The sequence below is a fragment of the Rhinopithecus roxellana genome, chromosome 1 (assembly GCF_007565055.1).
Source record: "Rhinopithecus roxellana isolate Shanxi Qingling chromosome 1, ASM756505v1, whole genome shotgun sequence".
NCBI classification, from domain to species: domain Eukaryota; kingdom Metazoa; phylum Chordata; class Mammalia; order Primates; family Cercopithecidae; genus Rhinopithecus; species Rhinopithecus roxellana.
Window position 1 is genome coordinate 132,007,632 of NC_044549.1, and position 26,546 is coordinate 132,034,177.

General features: G+C 45.5%; 1 protein-coding gene across 3 annotated transcripts in view; it reads left to right on the forward strand.

The window, feature by feature from the left end:
* Window positions 1–228: 228 nt before the first annotated feature.
* LAMP3 (lysosomal associated membrane protein 3) overlaps window positions 229–26,546 on the forward strand; it is a 54,605-nt gene continuing 28,287 nt past the window's right edge. For all 3 annotated transcript variants that reach the window (XM_010366225.2, XM_010366224.2, XM_030931599.1), the window contains exons 1-4: window positions 229–532; window positions 9,056–9,765; window positions 10,985–11,113; window positions 22,932–22,989. In XM_010366225.2, coding sequence (XP_010364527.1) covers window positions 484–532; window positions 9,056–9,765; window positions 10,985–11,113; window positions 22,932–22,989 — 946 coding nt within the window. In that variant the 5' untranslated portion in view covers window positions 229–483. The remainder of the gene's footprint in view (window positions 533–9,055; window positions 9,766–10,984; window positions 11,114–22,931; window positions 22,990–26,546) is intronic.

Here is a 26,546-nt window from a genome sequence, read left to right on the forward strand (position 1 = left end):
CTACTAAAAATACAAAAAATTGGCCGGGCCTGGTGGTGGGCGCCTGTAATCCCAGCTACTGCGGAGGCTGAGGCAGGAGAATCGCTTGAACCCGGGAGGCGGAGGTTGTGGTGAGCCGAGATCGCGCCACTGCACTCTCTGGGCGACAGAGCGAGACTTCGTCTCAAAAAGAAAGAAAAAGAAAAGAGGAGACCCAGGGTATGAGCGCAGGAGGCCGGCGCTGCCGGGACTACGCGCGTGCGGTAAACTGTCCCAGAGGCCCGCCCCCGGCCGCCGCGCCGCGTGCCCGCCCCTCCCGGCTCCATAAGGGGAGGAGGGGGCCGGCGGAGTTTCCCTCCACGCCCAGCGGCCCTGGGCGGGCTTTTCGGCGGCTTCTCATAAGCAGGTGGCTTCGTCTCTCCGGCACCGGTAGGTTTCTCCGGCACCGGTTCGGGGCCTGCCCGGACCTCGCCGCGCACTGCAGAACCTCGCCCAGCGCCCACCATGCCCCGGCAGCTCAGCGCGGCGGCCGTGCTCTTCGCTTCCCTGGCCGGTGAGTGGCGCGCAGGGCTTCCCGCGGTGGCCCTGCCGTGTCGGTCCCCTGTCATCTAAACGCACTCTGGAGTCCCGGGCGCCACAGGACCGGCTGTGGGTAGGGAGGTGTGGCGCGTCCAAGGGCTTCCCTGCTGAAACTTGTTTTCCGTGAGTTACTCAGAGCAGGTGTCAACCCCAAAGACAGTAACACTGTCCCTCGCTTCCAAAAGGGTTCTGGGCACCTTCTCTGTAGAGGTCACTTGGATTTAAGAGATGGATTTAGGAATGGGAGTATTGGCTTTATTATCCGGGAAAAGCGCTCATGTCTTGCTCTTCCTTGCATCAGATGTGGTCTGACAGATTGTGCCATTTCAGAAAGGTGTAGGACAGAGTGTCAAAGACTTTTTTTTTTTTTTTTAATTATCATTGTACTTCCCATCCCAGATGCCGTCTGGGACGCTGAGTTTATGATTATTTTATGTTCCGACCCTCCGCTTTCTCCAAAGCTTTTCCCCCTAGACATTGAGTCCTCTTGGGTGCTGTGGTGCTGTTCCTGTGATGAAGTTTACTGGTTAATCGAACGTCCTGAGAGTACTGCCTCCGTCCCCACCGCCCGGCTAGCATGCTCAAGCAGGGGGCACGGTGGCCTTTGCTTGTGACACGAATGCTAGGAATGTTAGGAAAGCTGTGGGAAGGGTCGTGCCAGCTGCCCTCACCTAGGCAGTTCCCCCTGCGCCACGCTTTCAGGCTACAGTTTCAGGTTCTTTCAGGGGACAGAAGAGGAAATCATCATTGTGCTTCTCAGGGCAAGCTATTAAAAAAGCAAAACAATCTCAGCCTAGCGGTAACCCACAGTGACCTGTATGTGAGCGATCCTTGAATGGGTGGATAGACTCAGAAACACAATGATATTGACAGGCCGGGGGCGGTGGCCCACGCCTGCAATCCCAGCACTTTGGGAGGCCGAGGCCGGTGGATCACTTGAGGTCAAGAGTTCGAGACTAGCCTGGCCAATGGTGAAACCCTGCCTCTACTGAAAATACAAAAATTAGCCGGGCACGGTGGTGTGCACCTGTAATCCCAGGTACTTGGGAGGCTGAGGCAGGAGAATTGCTTGAACCCAAGAGCGGAGGTTGCAGTGAGCCAAGATGGTGCCACGGCACTCCAACCTAGGTAACAAAGTGAGACTCTGTCTCAAAAATAAATAAATAAATACACAGTGAGTATTGACAATTCAAGGGTAAGTGGAGAGAAAATACCCACATTACCCGTTCCTTTCTGAGCTACAAATTCTCAGAGGTAAGCTAGGTGAAGGATGCATGAGAGGTTTCTTCCTCAGAAGTGGAGTGTTGCATGGCCTTTGAGGGGTGGCACGGAGCTGGATTCAAACCCTTGCCCTGACCCTTACCAGCAGGGAGGTCTTGTTCACATCACCCAACCTTTCGGGTGCTCAGTTTCGTCACTAAAAAATGGGGAGAATAATATCCTCTGCCAGGAGTACTGGGGAAACAAATGAGGTAGTGCCTGGAAAGCAATTACTGCAGTGATTTTGTTCAGTGATGTTCATCCGTGTCTCCTGTTTGTCTCTCCAGTCCCTTTCCCATTCACCTCACAACCTGACCGTGAGCCCCTTCTTCACTCAGTACAGGGCTCATCAGCACATGGTAATAACAATGATGGCCATGGCTTCCTGGCACTTTCTGCGTGCCAGGCACTGTTCTCAGTGCTTTAATCCACAAAACAGCTTTGTAAGTACTGCTATCATCTCCATTTTACTTGTGAGGAAATAGAAGCACAAAGAGGTTAAATAACTTGCCCATGATCACATAGCTAGCTGGTGACAGAGTCAAGCTTTGAACCAGAGTCTGTGCCCATAGCAGCTCACCTATGTGCTTTATTCATACATCTACTTACCTATAACTTACTTAGTCTCATAAGAACCCTGAAAAGTAGATGCTATTCTAATCCCTATTTTACGATGAGGGTACTGAGGCAGAGGCAGGTTAAGGAATTGTTCATGGTATTCCATTTAGTGAGTAGCATTCCTGAGACTGGCATTCAAGACATCTGGTTTTGGCTGGGCGCAGTGACTCACACCTGTAATCCTAGCACTTTGCGATCCTGAGGTGGAAGGTCGCTTGAGGCCAGGAGTTTGAGACCAGCCTGGACAACATAGTGGACTGTGTCTCAAACAAAACAAAACAAAAACGAAGTCTGGCCTTGGGGTTTAGGCTCTACACTACTGTACCACATGGCCCTGCATGCATAGGCTCAAGAAATCCTTGTTGAATTGGAAATGAGCAAAAATCATCAGAAAGTTTTGCTAGGAGAGACAGAGCTTTTGAGTAAACTCTCTGAGTAATCTTTATCCAGTCAACATGCTTCCCTGATCTCAAATTTTCCCTCCAGAAAATGAGGGGATTTAAGATCATATCAGTTAAGTTTAGGTTCAGGGACACGTAAGAGACAAGCCAAAATAACAGTAGATTAAACAAAATAGTTGCTTGTTATTCTTTCATGTGAAAACATATCCAGAGAAATTCAGGTCAGTTCTAGTGTGGGGGTGCTTCACTGGGGATCTGTCATTAGGATCTGACATATAGGTATGTGACTTCTACCCTCAAGGCCTCCTCATGGTTCCACATGTCGGCTGGAGCTCCAGCCATCACATACAAGTTGCAGGTTGGTCAAAGGGGAAAAACAGAAGGGCTATAGAAAGGCAGGCCACACAGGTGATTGAGCTGCCTTCACCCAGCCTTCCCAGAAGGTCCACATGATCTTGATACTTCTCTTCTTTCACTAAAACTCAGTCATATGCTCCCACCCAGCTAGAAAGGAGGCTTAGACACAGAGCTCTTTATTCCAGGCAACAAGTGCTCAGCTGAAGCTTGAGGTTCTGTTAGAAAGAAGGAGAGATTGGATTTTGGAATAGTCAGCCAGCAGTCTGTCACAGGGCTAGTGCCCCTTCTGCTCTAGGGTTTCCTTGATTCTCTCTGCTGCACCCTGCTGGAGCCGCTTCTGCTGCCCCTAGAGGTGCCAGAAAAGGTGCTGGGGGCTAAACTGTGATTCCCTGAACCTGGACATGGCCATGGGGCTCCAATGACTCCCTGACTGTGCTCCTCAGAGCTCTGCAGACAGAGTGTAGTCTCCAAGGCCTGCCAGGCCTGCTCCCTGCTGGTCTCCCCTCCTCACCCCTCCCTTCCCATACCATCCCTGTGCTCTGGTCACGCTGACCCCTTGCTGTTCTCCAGACATACAAGACTTCTGAAGCCTCTATGCCTTTACACATCCTCTTCCTCCTGTCTGGAAACCATCTCCTCCCTTGTCTGCCTGAAGAATGTATCCTTGTTTTGGATTCCCACCCTACCCACACTCTCATAGTATCTGGGGATTTGATAAAGACACTTGTCAGTCGGGCACAGTGGCCCACACCTGTAATCCCAGCACTTTGGGAGTCTGAGGCAGGCAGATCACTTAATCCTAGGAGTTTGAAACCAGCCTGGGCAACATGGTGAGACCCTGTACAAAAAATGCAAAAATTAGCTTGGCATGGTGGCACATGCCTGTAGTCCCAGCTACTAGGGAGGCTGAGGTGGGAGGATTGCTTGAACCTCGGAAGCTGAGGCTACAGTGAGCCCTGAGCATGCCATTGCACTCTAACCTGGGTGACAGAGTGAGACCCTGTCTCAAGGAGAAAACAAAAACAAAAACAAAAAACAAGTCACACTGAGGAGTATGGTCTACTCATGTGTCTGCCTCACAGTGCCCCTGAGAACAGAGACCTACCCCCGGTGTCTGGTGTGGAGCCTGCCTGAGAGGAGACCCCTACATACTGTTGAGTGGTGTGGCAGGAAAACCAACCAAACGCTGTCTGGGAAGGGACTGACTGTCAGGAAAATACCTAGAAAAGATCCGTTGTGAAATCACTGACTTTCCCAGGGGACTGGGCAATGACTCACCTCACACCCACTGGTTGTAGGGGAACCAAAACCTTCTAACGCCTCTTCATGCAAATTTCCATCTAGTGGAGTCCAAGCAATGGATCAAGGCCCTGGGGTGCTTGTTTGCGAAGTCTCCTGAATTCTGGAGAGGAGAGGCTGGGGTGGCGGTGGGCAGATGGGTGTGTGAACACCAAAGCTATGTTCTATGAATAGAGGGAGGGTCAAGACAAAGTCTGGTCTATGCCTGCCCTTGCTTCTGCCCACTGCCCTCTTTTATTTATTTTATTTTTATTTTTATTTTTATTTTTATTTTTTTGAGATGGAATCTCGCTCTGTCACCCAGGCTGGAGTGCAGTGGTGTGATCTCGACTCACTACAAGCTCCGCCTCCCAGGTTCACACCATTCTCCTGCCTCAGCCTCTGGAGTAGCTGGGACTACAGGCGCCTGCCATCACGCCTGGCTAATTTTTGTATTTTTTTTTTTTTTAGTACAGATCGGGTTTTAACATGTTAGCCAGGATGGTCTCGATCTCCTGACCTCGTGATCTGCCCGCCTCAGCCTCCCGAAGTGCTGGGATTACAGGCGTGAGCCATCGTGCCCATCCCCCACTGCCCTCTTTCTAGGCTTCAGACAAACCTGTGACCTTGACTAAACCTCTACAGGACCAAACATCCCATTTAAAAACTGTGACCCAGTTTTTACAGAAATGAGTCATATATGTGTGGTCATATACATAGACCATGTGTGTGGTCATATACATTACAAAGTAGCTCATATGGTCTTTCTGAGCTACTTTACAATGCAGAGCATACCTACCCCAGTCGAATCACCTGCCTATCTTTTATGCCCCACACTCCTACAGGGAGAGGAGGAGCAGTGTGAGGGCCAGAAGAGGGAAGGAGAAGGGGTGAGCACTATACTTCTCTGACAGGTTTAATCTGTAACATCCATAAACTTGGCACTTTTGGTTGAGCCATCTGCCAGCCCAGCCTTCTGTCTACCACCCAGAGACACACCTACACCTACACACCGTATCAAGACATCTCAACAGGCTTCCTACATAGCAAGCACACCTTGACCAGGTACCATATATCTTCTTGGCTTGTTTAGGATGCTCTTCATTTGTGAACAACTAAGTCCTTTTATTATTCATTTGCGTTCATTCATTACCACTGAGAGAAGAGTTCTAGTTGCATCTTGAGGAAGGCTTTTTTTTTTTTTTTAAGGGTGCACTACTCAGTTTAGGAAATTGTACTCAGTTGAGAAGATTCTCTTTAGCTTATAGACACCAGCCATACAAAGTAGGATTTTAGCAAGGATATAATTACTTCCCCAAGAGAACGACTGGCAAGTGGTTTCTAGTCTCCTGGAGGTCTCTGTAGCAATCTTTACTTTTCACCACAAGATATTCCTGGAAACCACATTTGAGAGTGAATTCTTTCTCCATCATAATAGTATGAATCTAATGGGGCTCTCACTGGTGTTTGACCAGAGAACCAGCAACGTGGGTTTTGCCCAAACGAATTGCTAAAATAAATCTTCAACAACACTCAACCTCCATTATAATCTCGAAGTGAAAAATCTTTCTCCAAGCTCCATGACATGGGCATAAAAATTCTACGTGTAGGGATTTTACAAAAGTTTGTAGGTAAACCTGTACCCCATCAAACCTACAACTCTCAAGTATCATGCATTTAACTTATCCAAATGGATATTTTAGATTTAAAAAAAAAAGACTCTTAAAGAATGATCTCGAATAACTTAATGTCATTAATAGTCGTCAATCTTTTTATAAGGTTATAAAGGCAATTTGAACTGATGCTTTTGTCTTTCCTATTTTGCAAACCAGTTGTACAGAAATAATTCATGGGTCTTACTACTGGACTTAAAGTTAGAACTTTTCTTCTGGAAAATAATTCCCTTTTCAGCACATGAAATTTTGAAACTCTCACCAAGGATCATCATTATGAAGTTTTCCTGAATTGGGGTCACTGGAGGGCACCCTCCTGTTCCTCTTTCCTCTGCTTTTGTGTCTTCTCTCACCATTCTTCCCAGAGACACCCCACCTCCACCACCCCTCAAACCCAAGGGCAAGCTTTGATTCAGATGTACCAGTGTTCAAGTCTCTGCCCCAACTTCGATCAGTTGTGTCATTATGGTCAAATGGCTGAAATTTTCCAAGCCTGAGTTTCCTCATTTGAAAGATGGATAAAGTAGTACCCACCAAAGGGTGTTTGAGAGAAGTTGGTAAAAGATGACCCTTGACCTAAGGCCTTCTATGTAGTAAATGTCCAGTAACCTGGAATTTTTATTGTTATTAATATGAGAAAAGTAACCTCTTAGAAGTGTATTGCATGGAGGAGGGAGATAGAAAAGGCATATATGAATTATTTTTATTGGGTATGAACTTTAGGACTTTGTAAATACTAGCATAGCAAGATCTCCTTTCCCTTTCTGCATGTTCTCCCAATGCAGTCTCAGCCCAGCACAGGACAGCTCCAGCTGTCCTGAGAGTCTGTGGGTAAACACAGAGAAACCACAAAATTGAAGGGACACAGGCATCTCTCAGTGTGCCTGACCACAGACTCCTAAAGACATCATCTGTTTGTTGTTGTTGTTGTTTTGGAGGTGGAGTTTTGCTCTTATTGCCCAGGCTGGAGTGCAATGGTGTGTTCTCAACACACTGCGACCTCAGCCTCCCGGGTTCAAGTGATTCTCCTGCCTGGGCCTCCCAAGTAGCTGCGATTACAGGCACTGTGTCACCATGCCCAGCTAATTTTTGTATTTTTAGTAGAGACGGGATTGCACCATGTTGGTCAGGCTGGTCTTGAACTCCTGACCTCAGGTCATCCGCCCACCTTGGCCTCCCAAAGTGTTGGGATTACAGGTGTGAACCACCGTGCCTGGCCCATCAGCTGTGTTTTGTCCACTTTTCTGGATCCCTATGTGCCTGGAAGGAGACAAGGATAGACCTATTCTAGTTGGAAAAGAACCGGAGGCCCTCTGCCCTTAAGGACGGCCTCTGGAGAGAACCTGTGACAATAGGAGACACCGTCTGTGTGCTTAAAGGTCCATGAAGAGTTTTACTTAAACCAACTCATTTGAGCCTTACAATAATCCTAAAAGGCCTACAATGCTATTGTCCTCATTAACACATTCAGTCAGTTTTTCATTCCACCTATATTTACTGAACACTGTCTATGCGCAGGCACTGCTGGTGAAAATGGTGCACACAGTTCCCACCTTCGGGTTGCTCTTAATCTACTAGGAAAGATCCACAACCAACAAATAAACCAAAAGCAAACATTTAATCAGGAAAATATTTGGCTAGTACATACTGGCCAGGCTGATTGTTAAATATTTGAATACTGTCCCCATACATAATTACAAGTTGTAATTAATGCAGTGAAAGCAATGAATTTAACACTGCAGTGGAGAATCATGGATATGGGGAACTATTTTATATAAGGAGGACAAGGAAGATGCTCTGAGGAGCTGCCATGAAAGCCAGAACACGAAGGACAGCCCACCTGAAATATCAGAGCAGTTATGACTTCTCTTCCTTGGTTGAGAAAGGCTGGGCCACTCCAAAAGTTACGTAAGAAAATGACAGGAATTTGTCTATATTGAGAAAACAACAAGAAACAAGATAAAAAATGGAAAGGACTGTATTGTGAAGAGATGAGTCTCCTGTCATTGGGAACAGTTAAGTCTAGATTGGATGAACACATGGCAAAGATCTGTAGGTATAACTCAGACATCAGATTAGGGTTCGGGGCTGGGCGCGGTGGCTCATGCTTGTAATCCCGGCACTTTGAAAGGTCGAGGCAGGTGGATCACGAGATCAGGAGCTCGAGACCAGCCTGGACAACATGGTGAAACCCCGTCTCTACTAAAAACACACAAATTAGCCGGGCATGGTAGCGGGTGCCTGTAATCCCAGCTGCTCAATAGGCTGAGGCTGGAGAATCGCTTGAACTCGGGAGGTGGACATTGCAGTGAGCTGAGATTGTGCCACTGCAACTCCAGCCTGGGTGACAGAGCAAGACTCTGTCTAAAAAAAAAAAAAAAAAAAAGACTGGGATTTGGACTAAACGAACTTTAAGACCCCTTTCAAACCTGAGATTATGTGATTCTGTGAAAACTGTATAACTCTGTAAAGCTTTGTTGCCATCATTCATGCTGCCCCAGCTCTATCAGGTCATCTAGCAGCTGTTCACCCAGGAACACTTTTTTATGTCAGCTGTTTGGATTCACATTTGAAGGTGGAGAATGAAGAGGCATTGACACTTAGATATCTAGCTGAGCACGATCGCTTTGGTGTGTATTAGTACCACACCGCACACAGGCAAACGGGCTGGGTGCTGTGGAACTGTCATAACCCTGTAAAAGACATGGATATAACCAGAACATTACGTTTGTGGCCTAGGGGTAGAATCTTTGATGATGTTTGCTTCATTGTTATACCCTTGTAAATTTCCTCCCAATATAAAAATACGCATGTTAGGTTTTTTATGAGCAAACATTAAGATGGGGATGGGAGAGGGACCTTGTAAGCAATTGGTTAGTGTTTTTAACACATTTGTTTCCTAATTTTCAGTAATTTTGCACGATGGCAGTCAAATGAGAGCAAAAGCATTTCCAAAAACCAGAGATTATTCTCAACCTACTGCAGCAGCAACAGGACAGGACATAGCAAAACCTGTCCAGCAACCAGCTAACCAAGCGCCTCACCAAACTTTAGCAGCAAGATTAATGGATGGTCACATCACCTTTCAAACAGCAGCTACAATAAAAACTCCAACAACTACTCCAGTAACTACAAAAAACACTCCAACCACCAGCCCAATTATCTACACCCTGGTCACAACCCAGGCCACATCCAACAACTCACACACAGCTCCTCCACTTACTAAAGTTACAATCGGCCCCAGCTTAGCCCCTTATTCACTGCCACCCACCATCACACCACCAGCTCATACAACTGGAACCAGTTCATCAACCGTCAGCCACAAAACTGGAAACGCCACTCAACCCAGTAAGCAGACCACCCTTCCAGCAACTTTATCCATAGCACCATACAAATGCACAACCGGTCAGAAGCCCGTTCAACCCACCCACACCCCAGGAACAACAGCAGCTGCCCACAATACCACCCGAACAGCCGCACCTGCCTCCACGGTTCCTGGGTCCACCCTTGCACCTCAGCCATCTTCAGTCAAGACTGGAATTTATCAAGTTCTAAATGGAAGCAGACTCTGTATAAAAGCAGAGATGGGGATACAGTTGATTGTTCAAGACAAGGAATCGGTAAGTTGGGGCCACAGGACTATAACACTGTCTTCAAAGAGTCTGAGTGGAGGTTGGCTTGCTGGGAATGATCATTCCCTACATCCGGTATCTTTACTTTAAATGAAACCAATAGCTGTGAGCTCATCTCTCTCCAAGGTGCTCCATTAAAAGGTGATTATGTTTCAGGATAGACATGAAAATAGAAACTAATAGCATCTGTTTGGAGAGAGGAAGGCAAACAAAAATTTAAATATTCACAACCCTCACTTTTAGCAAACATGGGCAGAGTGTCGTGGAATGTTCAGTGACGATCTCAGCCCCTCCCTGCCACTCCAGAAGACTTACAAGGCTCATATCCTTTCCTGTGAAATGAGAGATTTAAGACAGATGGTCTCTATGGTTCTAGACAGTTGTGACATTAATATGGAAATCCATATTAACAAGAAAACCGAGGGAGAGGGGTTGTGATCACTTGATGTACTAAAGGAATCACTAAAACAATATTTTCTCTTTCTTTGTTTTTCTTTTTTTGTTGTTGTTGTTTGTTTGTTTTTGTTTTTGTTTTTTTTTAGACAGAGTATGGCTCTGTTGCTCAGGCTGGAGTGTAGTGGCATAATCTCGGCTCACTGCAACCTCTGCCTCCCTGGTTCAAGGGATGTTCCTGCCTCAGCCTCCCGAGTAGCTGGGATTACAGGTGCCTGCCATCGCACCTGGCTAATTTTTGTATTTTTAGTAGAAACGGGGTTTCACTATGTTGGCCAGGCTGGTCTCGAGCTCCTGACCTTGTGATCCACCCGCCTCGGCCTCCCAAAGTGCTGGGATTACAGGTGTGAGCCACCGTGCCCAGCCATCAATATTTTCTTTTTCTGCAAACTTCAATGATTTCAAATAAAACTTCTACATCCAGGTTGCCATTTGTGACAGAGGTACCTTACAGAGCAAAACCTTCCCTCTAGTATCATTTAACATGTTTTACTTAACATAAATTCCATGCAGCTTATCAGGAATATACCTGCCATCAATTATTTACAAAGGAACTCCTCTGTGAGAGAACTCCTCTTTAAGAAAGCTTTTGAACATTACAGTTTAGAAACGAGAGATGCTGTCTGGGGACTTGCAGTTCTCCAGTGAATCCTCAGCCTTAAGTTTCCGGCTCACAAACTAGCCTATGCCTCTGGTTCCCTAGCTAGAGTTTTCTTCCACATCTCATTTAGCTGATCTGTCTTACTTGGTTTAGGTTTTTTCACCTCGGAGATACTTCAACCTCGACCCCAACGCAACCCAAGCCTCTGGGAACTGTGGCACCCGAAAATCCAACCTTCTGTTGAATTTTCAGGGAGGATTTGTGAATCTCACATTTACCAAGGTGAGGCCTGAGCTCCTCTGCACAAACTGCATCTGGTACAGCATTCCCTCTCCCTCATCCTGGGGCCCGGTGGTGCAACCTCACACTTCAGTTTGAGATCTTTGCTGATAAGCATGAGGGGTTTGGGGATGGAGAGGAGGAAGTGTCAACATCTTATGTTTGTCTTCTTCCCCCTTCAGCCTCCTTCTGTGCAGCCCAAAAACGGCTTCAGGGCCTCTTAGGGGAGACTTGACCTCTGGGGAATGTAACCACCCCTGCCCTTTGCAAACCAGCCAAAGGAGGAAGTTGTGCAGATGAGGAAACCTATAGAAATTCCCAGTGGACACCAGAGGAACAGGATTATTCAGAGGAACAGGATTATTTTAAAACCGAAATCAAATGTCAGTACAGGTTCTTTCCAACCACAGCAGGCAAAATTCAGGGCCCAGGCAGGCACTGGGTTTCCCAAACCATACCCTGGAAGGGGCAGACAGGGAAGTAACGTGGACAGAGCAGTCAGAGATCGAGGTCAGAGAGTCTCACTGTGGATTTGGCTCTGTCCCTTGCTCTCCTGGTGACTTTGGACAGGCAACTTAACCTGTCTGGGCTTTATCATTTGAAAAATGGAGGAAAGGACCTAGAGATTGCCTCTGTAAAGAGCATGCCCCAGCCAGGCGCAGTGGCTCACACCTGTAATCCCAGAACTTTGGGAGGCCAAGGCAGGCAGATCACCTGAGGTCGGGAGTTCGAGACCAGCCTGGCCAACGCGGTGAAACCCCCATCTCTACTAAAATACAAAAATTAGCCGGCCTTGGTGGTGTGTGCCTGTAATCCCAGCTGCTTAGGAGGCTGAGGCAGGAGAATCACTTGAACTTGGGAGTTGGAGGTTGCAGTGAGCCGAGATTGCGCCATTGCACTCCAGCCTTGGCAACAGGAGCAAAACTCTGCCTCAATTAAAAAAAAAAAAAAAGCATGCCCCATGCATGGGAAGTGGCAGATGCTCAAGAGCCGGCAGCTGCAATTGCAGTGACTGAAACGGGCAAATGTCTCGCAGACCAGAAGTGGCTGGTCATCCCACTCCCCAGGGAGAGACTTGCCCCCTCTTGCCCCAGAGTGTCCTTCACATTGCCCCAGTAAGAGCTGGGAGGAGGCGCTGAGAGGCCCCTTGCAGCTGGAATTAGCTGCATGATCTCAGGGGAGCTGGGGCTTGTTTCCCAACCTGTAAAATGGAAATAATCACATGTACCTAGTAGGACCCTTGGGAATATTAGAAATGGGGTATGTAAACCGGCTAGCACAGTAGATAACAGTGTTCAATGAAGGGTGGTTATGATTGTTGTCGTTATTAACTTGGTCTCAAAGGCTTTATTCTCCTGGAGCGTATTAAGGTAGAGTTGCTCTTGAGAAGTCAGTGGTTTCCTTTTGCGACTAAGTGGGAAAGACACAGTCCTTCATACCTAACCCCTCACAGCAAATGGGGAAGACATTCAGGGTAGAATAACTGCTCTATCCCTGGAAAATTGAAGTTAAACTATAGAGATGACAAGAATTTCTTTAAAAGTCCCTGGGCTGGATACAGTGGCTCAAGAATCACTCGAGGCCAGGAATTTGAGACCAGCCTGGGAAATATATAGCAAGACCCTGTCTCTGCCAAAGAAAACAAAATAAAATTAGCTGGTCTTGGTAGCACATGCTTGTAGCCCTAGCTACTCAGGAGGCTGAGGTGGGAGGATTGCTTGAGCCCAGGAGGTTGAGGCTGCAGTGAGTAATGATTCAATGATTGCACCACTGCTCTCCAAAAAAAAAAAGTTACTTTGGCAAAATAGCAGAAGATAAAGACATAAACATTTTACGCTTTGGTTCAGGGCTCAGTTCCACCCAGACCACTCCCCACTGCCCATGTGACTAATTGACTAATGGAAGACATTGGCAAACTCCAGCATTTGTGGCACACAAGGGCAGCTGCTATCAGACCTCAGGCAGACCTGCAGACAGTGATTTCTTTGACACTTTCAACCTCTCTTTTTGTTGCTTTCTTCTTCTCCTGATGCTCCAACCCTGCCTTTCCTATTCCTTCAGGCTGGTCTCTGACCAAATTCCACCTAAGTGTTGAGTCCCTGCCTTTCTGAAAATCCTTTGAGCTCCCAAATTATCTCTTCTTCCAAGGGTAGGGGCAGGAAATGGGTGTCCAGAAAGAGCCAGAAGCACCAGCAGGTCGTCCTCCCCTCCCTCCATTCACCCGCCTTCAGGAAGGGGCAAAGTGGGACACTCTCAGCCCATGGCCCCGAGTGTTGCAATAGCTGCTTTGCTTGAATTTCAACAGCCACATGCCCCTTATTCGTTCCATTCCCCAGCACAAATTCCCAAAGTAGCTGGCCTCCGCCAGGAGGAGAGCTGAGAGGCTCACAGAACGTAAAAATTCCCGCTGGCCTTAGTTATCCCAGAAACTTATGCGTTTATTTTTTATTAAATTTATTTTGACTTTTAATTTATTTTTAAATGTTTGTGGGTACATAGTAGGTGTATATATTTATGGGCTACATGAGATATTTTGATATAGGCATACAGTGTGTAATAATCACATCAGGGTAAATGGATTGTTCATCACCTGAAGCATTTATCCTTTGTATTACAAAAAATCTAAATATACTTTCAGTTATTTTAAAATGTACAACAAATTATTTTTGACTTCAGTTACTCTGTTGTGCTATCAAGTATCAGATCTTATTCATTCTGTCTCTCCCTGTCTCTCTCTCTCTCTTTCTCTCTCTCTCTATATATCTATATATACACATATACATATTATTTTTTATTTTTTTGAGATGGAGTCTCGCTCTGTCGCCCAGGCTGGAGTGCAGTGGTGCGATCTTGGCTCACTGCAACCTCTGCCTCTCAGGTTCAAGCGATTCCCCTGCCTCAGCCTCCCAAGTAGTTGGGACTACAGCCGCGCACCACCATGTCTGGCTAATTTTTGTATTTTTAGTAGAGACAGGGTCTCACCATGGTGGCCAGGACGGTCTCGATCTCTTGACCTTGTGATCCACCCACCTTAGCCTCCCAAAGTGCTGGGATTACAGGTGTGAGCCACCGCGCCTGGCCCATTCTGTCTATATTTTTTTACCCATTAACCATTCCCTTTTCCCTCACCCCATTCATTACCCTTCCCAGCCTCTGGTAACCATCATTCTACTCTCAATCTCCATGAGTTCAATTGTTTCAATTTTTAGCTTCCACAAAGAAGTGAGAAGGTAGAAAGTTTGTCTTTCTGTGCCTGGCTTATTTCACTTAATATAATGACCTCCAGTTCCATCCACGTTGTTGCAGATGACTGGATCTCATTCTTTTTCACAACTGAATTGTGTATATGTACTGTGTTTTCTTATCCATTCATCTGTTGATGGCCACTTTGGTTGCTTGCAAACCTTAGCTGTTGTGAACAGTGCTAGAATGGATGTGGGAGAGCACATCTCTTCCATATACTGATTTTCTTTCTTTGGGGTATATATTTTACAGTGGGATTGCAAGATCATATGGTGGCTCTCTTTTAAGGTTTTTGAGGATCCAAACTGTTCTCCATCTTGGTTCTACTAATTTACATTCTCGCCAGCAGTGTACAAGGGTTCCCCTTTCCCCACATCCTCACCAGCATTTGTTATTGCCTGTCTTTTGAATAAGAGCCATTTTAACTGGGGTGAGATGATATCTTATTGTAGTTTTGATTTGCATTTATCTTATGATCAGTGATATTGAGCACCTTTTCATAGACCTGTTCGCCATTTTATGTCTTCTTTTGAGAAATGTCTACTCAGATCTTTTGCATTGAATTTTTAAAATCAAATTATTAGATTTTTTAAATCAAATTATTAGATGTTTTACTGTTAAGTTGTTTGAGCTTCTTATATGTTCTGCTTATTAATCCCTTGTCGGATGGATAGTTTGCAAACATTTTCTCTCATTCTGTGGGTTGTCTCTTCACTTTGTTGATTGTTTCCTTTGCTGTGCAGATGCGTTTTAACTTGGTGTAATCCCATTTGTCCATTTGTGCTTTGGTTGCCTGTGGTTTGGGGTATTACTCAAGGAGTCTTTGCCCAGACCAATGTCCTGAAGAGTTTCCCCAGTGTTTTCTTTTAGTAGTTTCGAAGTTTGATATCTCAGATTTAAGTCATTAATCCATTTTGATGTGATTGCTGTACACAGCAAGAGATAGAAGTCTAGTTTCATTGTTCTGCATATAGATACCCGGTTTTCCCAGCACCATTTATTAAAGAGACTGTCCTTTCCTCAATATATGTTCTTGGCACCATTGAATTTCTGCATTTTAAAAAAGAATTTGGCTGGCACACCTGTAATCCCAGGACTGTCAGAAGCCAAGGTGGAATGATTACATGAGCCCAGGGGTTTGAGATCAGCCTGGGCAACATAGCAAGACACTATCTCTACAAAAAATTTAAAAATTAGCTAGCCATGGTGACGTGTACCTGTGGTCCCAGCTACCACATGCAGGTTGAGGTGGGATGATTGCTTGAACCTAGGAGGTCAAGGCTGCAATGAGCTGTGATTGTGCCATTGCACTCCAGCCTGGGTGATAGAGTGAGACTCTTTCTAAAAAACATCAATCAATAGGAACTTGTTTAAGCCAAAACAGGGACCCTGAATTCGAGAATTACAGGGGCTAGGCATATAACTTAATGAGCGAAGCAAGCTAGTTAAAAAAAAAAAAAAGTTTTCATTGAAACAAGCAGTCCTAAATTTTTATTTTACCAGTTTTGATAAAGATCAAAATAGGTCTTCATCAAAAATTAAAGACAAGAAAGATTTCAATTTCCATTCAATCTAATAAGAAAAAATGTTAAAGTAAGCACAAAGTAATGAGGCAACTGACAAGGACTCAGAAATTAGGAGACAAAAGGGAGGGGCAGGAGAGTGTTCATCTCCCTAGGAGTTAGTTCTGCAGATGGTGCAAATGGCAGGGCTGGTGTCTAGCCCCGAGGATTATCACTATCCTTTATGGCATTTATTTGGGATGCTCCAATGTCCATTCTGAGTGGCTTACCTTCTGTACCAGTTGTTCAATTTTTTTTTCTTTTTTTTTAGATGGAGTCTTGCTTTGTTGCCCAGGCTGGAGTGCGGTGACACAATCTTGACTAACTGCAACCTCCGCCTCTTGGGTTCAAGCAATTCTCCTGCCTCAGCCTCCCGAGTAGCTGGGACTACAGGCGTGTGCCACCACGCCCAGCTAATTTTTTATGTTTTTAGTAGAGACGGGGTTTCACTATGTTAGCCAGGATGGTCTCGATCTCCTGACCTCGTGATCCACCTGCCTTGGCCTCCAAAAGTGCTGGAATTACAGGCGCAGTTGCTCAATATTTTACATGTCCCGTCAATCAGGTGGTAAGGAGAGGGTGGTAATGCCAGATCTTCTCATTGTTCAAGATAAGGCAGAAATCTAGATCTTTCTAGAAAAGCACATGATTTTTTTAATGTTGGCAACACATTTTTAAAATTTTGAGGGCCGGGTGTGGTGGCTCACGCCTGTAATCCCCCAGCACTTTGGAGGCCAAGGCAGGTGGATCACCCAGGGCCAGGAGTTCAAGACCAGCCTGGCCAACATGGCAAGACCCTGTCTCTACTAAAAATACAAAAATTAGCTGGGCGTGGTGGCAGGCGCCTGAAATCCCAGCTACTTGGGAGGCTGAGGCAGGAGAATCGCTTGAACCCAGGAGGCGGAGGTTGCAGTGAGCCGAGATTGTGCCACTGCACTCTAGCCTGGGCAACAAGAGTGAAACTCCGTCTCAAAAAAAAACAAAAAAACAAAAAAACACCATGTTGGCCAAAAAACCTGCAACGTAAGGCCAGATTTGGCCTGTGGATTCCGATGCTGTGACTTCTGCCCTAATGGGTGTATTGTATGAAGTGTATTTAGGTAAGAAAGCCTTCTAGATTTTTCCAAAAGAGAAATGGACTCAACCATGCAGTCGATCACTTTTGAAATGTTGCTGCTTTCTAAACGAGCACTTCTCAACAGCAACAGTATTAACATTTGAGGCCAGGTAAGTCTTTGTGTGGGACTACCTTGTGCCTTGAAAAATGGTTAGCAGCATTTCTGGCCTCTGTCTACAAGACGCCAGGAGCAACTGCCCACCCCAGTCTGACAACTCAAAATGTCTCCAGACATTGTCAAATGTCTCCTGGGAGGCAAAAATCATGTGTGGTTGAAAACCATGGCTCTAGAGAAAAAGAGAACCTTAGAAAATGTGAGTTTATTCATTATAATATAATAGATGTTATGGGAGCTAGGTTGTAGAATGATAAATGGATGTTGATTAGGCCTGATTTATCAACTCGTTTATTAGTAAGAATTTACTGAGCACTTACTTTGTCCCGAACAATGAGCTTGGCTATGAAAGAAAAACAACAGAAATATAGGCTATAGTTCCAGCTTTCAATTTGTAGGATTTTGTTTGTTTGTTTGCTTTTGAGATGAGGTTTTGCTCTTGTCACCCAGGCTGGAGTGCAATGGCATGATTTTGGCTCACTGCAAACTCCACCTCCTGGATTCAAGTGATTCTCCTGCCTCAGCCTCTCAAGTAGCTGGGATTACAGGTGTGCACCACCACACCTGGCTAATTTTTGTATTTTTTAGTAGAGACGGGGTTTTGCCATGTTGGCCAGGCTGATCTTGAAGTCCTGACCTCAGGTGATCCACCCACCTCAGCCTCCCAAAGTGCTGGGATTACAGGTGTGAGCCACTGTGCCCAGCCCAATTTGTAGTTTTTTAAATTGAAATACTACCAATGACTACAACATAAAGAAAAATCAGTCACATAACCTCGTTGTTCACTCAAGGCAAATTATCCGTATCATTCACTTCGTGACCATGAACAGGCTGCTCATGATCTCTGAGCCTCAGTTCCTCTTCTATAAGATGGAGCCAACCAGTGCTTATTTTGCGGGGCTGCCGTGAGAGTGTGCTGAGCTAAAGAATGCAAAAGTGCTCAGCGGGGTATTTGGCCCCTAGTGGGGTCAGGAGAGGTGGATTTCCTTTCTTTTTTTCCCTCAGTTTCATTTTTTGAAAAACTGAAAAACTTTCCCCGTCAGTGTCTCATTTGGTTAGGGTGACAGGCTGAAACTTGTTCAGACCCTTCAAGTTCAAGATCACGTACTTCTCTCCCCCCACCTCCCTACAACATCCTTCCTGGTGGGATAGTTGCTTTATAAAACATCCTTCAGTAACTCCGTTCTGTGCGCAGGACTATCCCTTTCTCCTCCACCCCTTTGGCCGGGCAGCTCTAGGTCTCCAGCCCTGGCTCTCAACATAGTGAAATCAACCATCAAGAGAGGAGAGGTGCCAGGGTCAGGCAGTGCACTGGCCAACTGAGGTCTTAGAATCAATGCTGCAGACCCACCTGGTGTTCTGGTGTTTCCAGAGCTTTTTTTTTTTTTTTTAATAAAGGGCCTCCCTCTGTCACCCAGGCTGAAGTGTGGTAGCACGATCATAGCTCACTGCAGCCTCGGCCTCCTGGACTCAAGTGATCCTCCCATGCCTCAGTCTCCTGAGTAGCTGGGACTACAGGTACATGCCACCAGCTAATTTTTTATTTTATTTTTATTTTTTGTAGAGATGGGTTTTAATTATGTTGCTCAAACTGGTCTCCAGAGCCTTTGAGGGGCATTTGGAACCCTCTTGGCCTACGAGCTGGGCTTCTGAGGACCATGACCAGTGTTCAAATGTTAACACCCTCACAGTGCACCACTTAGAACTCCCCAGGTAATCTGTACTTTCCACACCCTGTTTCCCCTGGTACTTTCCCTCTGCCTGGAAGGCCCTTCCCACCCCTCAGCTCCTTTAGCATCCATCCTTAAAATAACTCAAATATCATCACCCTGTGACATTCCCCTTCCCCACTTCCGTTTCAGGTAAAACGAGAGACTTCCTCTTCTTAGTTCCCTGAATCTCTAGTCATTGTTCCTCAAACTTCATCAATGCACTGGTCACACATTTCACTATCCCCAAGGCAAAGTCCTCATTCCATAGCATAAATTATGTAACACTTGGAATCTTTTTTTTTCTTGAAAAGAAATACTTAATAGGGATGTATGAACAGAAGCCATGTCTGTCTTGAATGGTGGTGAGACAAGATGGTATATCCCCACGCCATTAACCCTGAGACCCAGGGCTTGAATACCATATGGAAAGGGTGAGTCAGAAGAGATGTGCAGAACGATTGAAGTATGATCATGTCAAGTCAAACTTGGAATCTTAAGAAAACTAAATATCCCCCTGCCCTTTTGTTGACATGAATCCACCTAACAGATACTTTTCCTTTACCCTAAAGATAGACATCATGTCTAGGCATAGGAGCTCACACCTCAAGCCTCATTCCTTGTAATCCCAACACTTTGAGAGGCCAAGTAGGGAGGATCTCTTGAGGCCAGGAGTTCAAGACTAGCCTGGGCATCATAGTGAGATCCCATCTCTATAAAATTAAAAAAAAAAAAAAAAAAAAAAAAGCTGGCTGTGGTGGCATGTGCTTGTAGTTCCAGCTACTTGGGATGCTCAGGCAGGAGGCTCACTTGAGCCCGGCAGGTTGAGGCTGCAGTGAGCCAAGATCTTGCCACTGCACACCAGCCTGGGCAACAGAGGGAGACCCCAACTCAAAAAGAAAAAAAAAGAAAAAAAAAAAGCTAGACATCAGCTTAGTCCTAGTCAACGTTTGACTAATCTTGATTCAGTCAAAATGGAAAGAAATCTGAGTACAGGTTCCAGACTCTGTCCTGTTGTGCCCTTTTTTTTTTTTTTTTTGAGACAGAGTCTCGCTCTGTCACCCAGGCTGGAGTGCAGTGGCCAGATCTCAGTTCACTGCAAGCTCCGCCTCCCGGGTTCACGCCATTCTCCTGCCTCAGCCTCCCGAGTAGCTGGGACTACAGGCGCCACCACCTCGCCCGGCTAGTTTTTTGTATTTTTAGTAGAGACGGGGTTTCACCGTGTTAGCCAGGGTGGTCTCGATCTCCTGACCTCGTGATCCGCCCGTCTCGGCCTCCCAAAGTGCTGGGATTACAGGCTTGAGCCACCGCGCCCGGCCTGTTGTGCCCTTAAGATGAACTCGCAGTGAATGTGAGCACTCTGCTTGTGGAAGGCCTCATTTTTTGATTAGTCCTAGAAAGAGTGGATTCTTGTGGAACAGCAGTGGCCCTGCCCATCAGGAACGGGTTCCCAGGTGTTCCGCTTGTGCCTCTGGAAGGGCTCAGGCTTGTTTTCATGCTTTACTGTTGCCCCATGAAATTCTTGAGTTTTGAACATGTGGCCCCACACTTTCATTTCTTACTGAGCCCCAAAAATTCATTATGTAGCCAGTCCTGCTTCCCATCAATGGTTATAGGTTTCAGCTGCCTTTCAGGGAATGTGAAAGTAAATTCTCACATAATGAATTTTTGTCCTATACCCACACATCCCATGGAGGAAAATGTAGGGCAGGATCTTACTTTGTCTCACCTACAAACTATGTGCATCTGCGGTAGATGCTTAACTCTTCTGAGCCTCTTTGTTCTCAGCTGTAAAATGGTCTGATAATATCGATTCTGTCTCAGGAGGTCGTTGTAAGGATCAAGTGAGGCAATGTCAGTGAAAACATGCATGTGGCGAATGGTGAAACTCTCACAGAAATGCCACGCATTCTTTCCTTAGGTGGGCAGGTCAGGGAGACACCAAAGGGAAGATTCCAAGAGGCCTCTGAGGAGTCTGAGCTGACCTCATCACTACTCTGCTGCTCCTCAAATCAGTCTCACAGTGCAGCCCGAGCCATTTACAAAATCAAAGCTATGCTCATGTCACTGCCCTGCTTAAAACCCTTCAGTGGGCCCTCTGTGCCCTTAGGGATGGGGCGGGGGTCTTGTAACCCTGACTGTGGACCCTGAAATGTAAGTCTCTCTTAGATTAAAAGAGGCTCCAAATTTTAAAAATGCCCTGAATAAATGGTATATAAAAGCAAAACAAAGTTGGTGTCTTTTTAAAAGAGACATTTCTCCCTAAAGCAAATGGATGGTCTAAGGGCATTGTTCAACTTGCCTTCAAGACCCAAGAGACTGAGTACCTTGACGGAGGCAACCAGGTCCTCTCCCAGGACCTAGAACAATCCCTGGCATGGAGTGGGTATGAAAGAGACGTTAAAGACTAGACTTGGAGGCCGGGCGCGGTGGCTCAAGCCTGTAATCCCAGCACTTTGGGAGGCCGAGATGGGCGGATCACGAGGTCAGGAGATCGAGACCATCCTGGCTAACACGGTGAAGCCCCGTCTCTACTAAGAAAAAAATACAAAAAACTAGCCGGGCGAGGTGGCGGGCGCTTGTAGTCCCAGCTACTTGGGAGGCTGAGGCAGGAGAATGGCGTAAACCTGGGAGGCGGAGCTTGCAGTGAGCTGAGATCCAGCCACTGCACTCCAGCCTGGGCAACAGAGCAAGACTCCGTCTCAAAAAAAAAAAAAAAAAAAAAAAGACTAGACTTGGAGGCAAGCAGAGCTGGAGATCATATCTTCCCCTGCCACCTCTTAGGGCTGTGACATGGAACAAGTCACCCAGCCTCATTTTTCCTCATGATTATGGTGAGGATTAAATAAGGCAAGTGCATGGAAGTGCCCACGACAGTGCCTAACACAGGGTAGGAAGCTGTTGTGTGGCAGGTGCTAGTCAATGAATTGTAGGATCTAGAGCTCAGTGTATCAGTATCAATGATCTTACTAAAACAGTTTGTACTTATGGAACCCTTTTATTGTGTAATGAATCAACATTTTATCCACTAACAATACACAAATGAACTATAATGTGGTCAAGATTAGTATTGTTAAGTTTCTGTGATGACTATATTTGAAACCTCTAAAAGTAATTCAATTTCATGTTCTGATTTGGGTTGCTCTGCCATTTTTGCACCTCTTACTTATAGATGGTTTTCTAAGGAATGTTTAAAACTGAGAACACTGTGGATCACCTCAATTAAAAAATGGAAACTCCCTTTTCAACTTACCCTTCTACACCCCAATTCAGTTCCCTAGAAGGTTTCATGTCCTTTGTTTTTATAGGGCTGTTTTGTAGTTTGTTTTAGTTTTTCTGGAAAGATAATTCCTAGATGAAATGTGGGGGTACTGCTTTGTGTTTAAATACAACCACTTGGGGTTCTCTTCTAGAGGATACCCAGGGATCTCAGGGTAAGGCATTTCTTCCCATAATCCCTTCCAGTGGCCCCATTTAGCCATTTTGAGGACATAGACCCATTAAGCTGTGTAAAGTCATTGACACCCTATGTAGGAACATGTAGACACCATTTTGTATACATTGTTTTTCCCAGAGGGTTTATGGACCCCGGGAGGTCCTCCCATGGTATCCTTAAGGATGAGCCTTCTAAACCAGATGGATGGTCTTAAAAATAAAAGGAAAGGATGAGTGGTCTCAGGATAAGACTTCCTACCCTTAGATATTAATTGCTAGTAAAAGCTTACTGTATGCTCCTGCTCCTCCACCTTCCTGATGGACTTGCATTGTAACAGGGAGAAATTTGGCCCAACCAAAGGGACTCAAATTATACTGGTGGAATTTGAATATCGGGCCCTAGCAACTAGTATGCAGTAGGGAAATTTGGGGCCAGGGGAAAACTGTTAGTTATTATTTATTTATTTGTGGTATGTTTACTTTTTTGGAATTTTTGTACACAATTATGACCCAGTACCAAGTAACTCCCCAGCCCTTATATCTAGATTTAATAGCTGGAATCCTAAACAAAGTTTATAAACCAAGATTGTAAACATATGAATAGAGATGAACCAAAGGTTAACACCCTGCTGTTTTACAGGATGAAGAATCATATTATATCAGTGAAGTGGGAGCCTGTTTGACTGTCTCGGATCCAGGTTAGTAATTACAGAATGCCCGTTCTACCGGCCATGACGCTGTTTCTGGTTAGCTCACCTTTCATCCTATTGAATCTGCTCATGTTTGATGCTGCTTTTTTTTTTTTTTTTGAGATAGAGTCTTGCTCTGTTTCTCAGGCTGGAGTGTAGTGGCACAATCTTGGCTCACTACAACCTCTGCCTCCTGGGTTCAAGCCATTATCCTGTCTCAGCCTCCTAAGTAGCTGGAATTACAGATGTGTGCCACCACACCCAGGTAATTTTTGTATTTTTAGTAGAGATGGGATTTCACCACATTGCCGAGACTGGTCTCGAACTCCTGACCTCAGGCGATTCGCCCACCTCGGTCCCACACAGTGCTGGGATTACAGGTGTGAGCCACTGCACCCGGCCAATGCTGCTTTTAAGGAACAGACTAGGAAAGCAGCTGGCAATGTGATTTTGGGGGACTTTACTATGCCTCTGTGTGCTGTAATTTGCCCATCTGCTCGTAAATGAGGCTGGAATAGTATGACGTCAGAGATCATGATCGGCAACGATAAAGAGTTTAGTGGCTTTTTGACAGATCTGCTGTTGATAGTGCAGCTGATTCTATACTCTGGGAATCATACATTCACTCTACTAAAATGTAGTTAGTGCCTGCTAGGTGCTGAGCCCTGTATTAGGCATTGTGGATCCATAATATTTCAGACTAATAGATCTTACCCTCATGGAGTTTACATTCTAGAAGAGGAAGAGGGCAACAACACATTAAATGATAATACAGTAACCCCCCCACCTTATTCACGGTTTTACCTTTCATGGTTTGTGCAAAAACAGGTGAGTACAGTACAGTTAGAGTTTCTGAGAGAGAGAGATCACACGCACATCACTTTTGTTATAGTGTGACAATTTTTCTATGTTATCATTAGTCATTGTTTTTAATATCTTACTGTGACCAATTTATACATTAAACTTCATCACAGGTATATATGTATATGCAGGAAAAAACATAGTATATCTAGAGTTCAGTACTATCCACAGCTTTAGACATACACTAGTACACTGGGGTTCTTGGAATGTATCCCCCAAGGATAAGGGGGATTCCTGTCCTCTGTTAAGTAGTGATAATTTCTTTTCTTTTCTTTTTTTTTTTTTTTTTGAGACAGTCTCACTCTGTTGCCCAGGCTGGAGTGCAGTGGCTTTGTCTTGGCTCACTGCAATCTCTGCCTCCCAGGTTCAAGCGATTCTCCTGCTTCAGGCTCCTCAGTAGCTGGGATTACAGGCACCTGTCACCACACCTGGCTAATTTTTGTATTTTTAGTAGAGACAGGGTTTCTCCGCGTTGGCCAGGCTGGTTTTGAGCACCTGACCTCAGGTGATCCATGCAGCTCGGCCTCCCAAAGTGCTGGGATTACAGGCGTGAGCCCCTGCACCCGGCGCAGTAGTGATAAATTCTATGAACAAACACAAGCAGGAGGAGTGGAGAAGAATTGAAAGCTATTTTAGGTGGGTCTATCCCTTATACCTTAGGGAAGCCCCCGGGGGAGAAAGGCCCTTTGAAGAGGTGAAGTTTGAGCAGAGAGATTCACCTCTTTGGGGATATCTGGGCCTAGGGAAGCTCTTTCCAGATGGCCAGAAGAACAGATGCACAGGCCCTAAGGGGTGAGCTGGCTAGTGTGTTCAAGGACCTGCAGGGTGCCAGTGTGCCCGGAGAGAGAACAAGCGGCAGATGAGGTCAAGGGACAGACAGCCAGGCCAGAGCATGTAGGGCCAGTGGGCAAGGCAAGGGTCAGGACTTTGGACTTTATTCTAAAGTGTGAAAGGGTACCACCAGGGGGTCTAGGGGAGAGAGGAAAATGATACCTCAGATTTACATTTATAAAAGTTCACTTTGGTTGCTGTATGGATAATGACGCTAGTGGGGTAAATTCAGAGAACTCCTACAGTGTTCACTTCCAGAGAACAAAGCTCCCGCTCACACAAGATGTCTCTCAGAGGCCTCAAATGTTTCCCTGCAAAGTTAAATAACCTTTATTTGTTTGTATCCCCCTGTGCCAGGTACCGTACTAAGAGTTTTCATGTCTGTTTTCTCCTTTTCAAAGCTCTATCCTTTGACTAGCTTAAACATTATTTTACCAGTTAAGGAATTTATGCCAAAGACACTTGCCAAGAAATGAAAATGTGGAGTAATATCTACCTAAAATATCAGCTACATTGTATTGATATGTTCAGCGAGATTTACCAATGATTGTTTGTTAAATGTAAGTAAGGTAGCATAGTTGACAACTCATTTTCATATATGTTAATTCACTTAGACCTGTCTCATTTAGGATAGAGAATAAATATTGTGAGTGCTAACATCAGTTAGCTAATGTTATCACTAGGTATGGACCAGATTTTAGCCAGCAATAGAGTAGCAATCTCTTAAGAGGCAAGGGAGGCTGGGTGCAGGGGTTCACACCTGTAATACTAGCACTTTGGGAGGCGGAGGTGGGCAGATCACCTGAGGTCAGGGTTCAAGACCAGCCTGGCCAACATGGTGAAATCCCGTCTCTACTAGAAATACAAAAAAAATTAGCCAGGCGTGATGGCGAACGCCTGTAATCCCAGCTACTTGGGAGTTTGAGGCAGGAGAATTGCTTGAACCTAGGAGGCAGAGGTTGCAGTGAGCCAAGATTACACCACTGCACTCCAGCCTGGGCAACAGAGTGAGACTCCGTCTCAAAAAAAAAAAAAAAACAAAAAAAAGGCAGGGGAAGGGAAAGACTGATCAAAAATTAATTTAGAGCTGAGGGAGTGCGAAAATCAATTCTAAGTCCTGATCCTAATGGCTGAGCAGGAGCTTAAGGAGTCACAGTAATGATGATTTTCATGTTAGTAGGGGTATTAAGAATAGTAATCAGTTGTAATCACAGTAGTGACAGTTGTAATGTTAGTGGGGATGGTAGTAGCAGACTATCCCAGGATATAACACATGATACGGTCGTGTACACAGAGAATTCAGTATGTTCTCTAGGGCATTTGTCTAGGGCATGAATGCCACCTTATTAATTCATCCTGGGACTATTCCTTACTGTAACTACTAAGCGGACCAGACAGTTGAGTCCTCTGACCAGTGAAATTTCTACCATTCAAGAAGCTATAGTGTAGTCAGAAGGGTGCTTAGTAAGCATGGAATTAGAGAAAATGGAGTTCATTGTATGATTAATTATTTTTCTTTTATTATTATTTATTTATTTATTTTTGAGACAGAGTCTCGCTCCATTGTCCAGGCTGGAGTGCAGTGGCACGATCTCACCTTACTGCAACCTCCACCTTTCGGGTTCAAGCGATTCTCCTGCCTCAGCCTCCCTGAGTAGCTGGGATTACATGCACCCACTTCCACGCCTGGCTAATTTTTGTATTTTTAGTAGAGACAGTGTTTCACCATGTTGGCCAGGCTGTTTTCAAACTCCAGACCTCAAATGATCTGCCCAGCTCACCCTCCCAAAATGCTGGGATTACAGGCATGAACCACCATGCCCAGCCTTATTTATTTATTTATTTATTTTAGAGACAGTCTTGCTCTGTGTCCC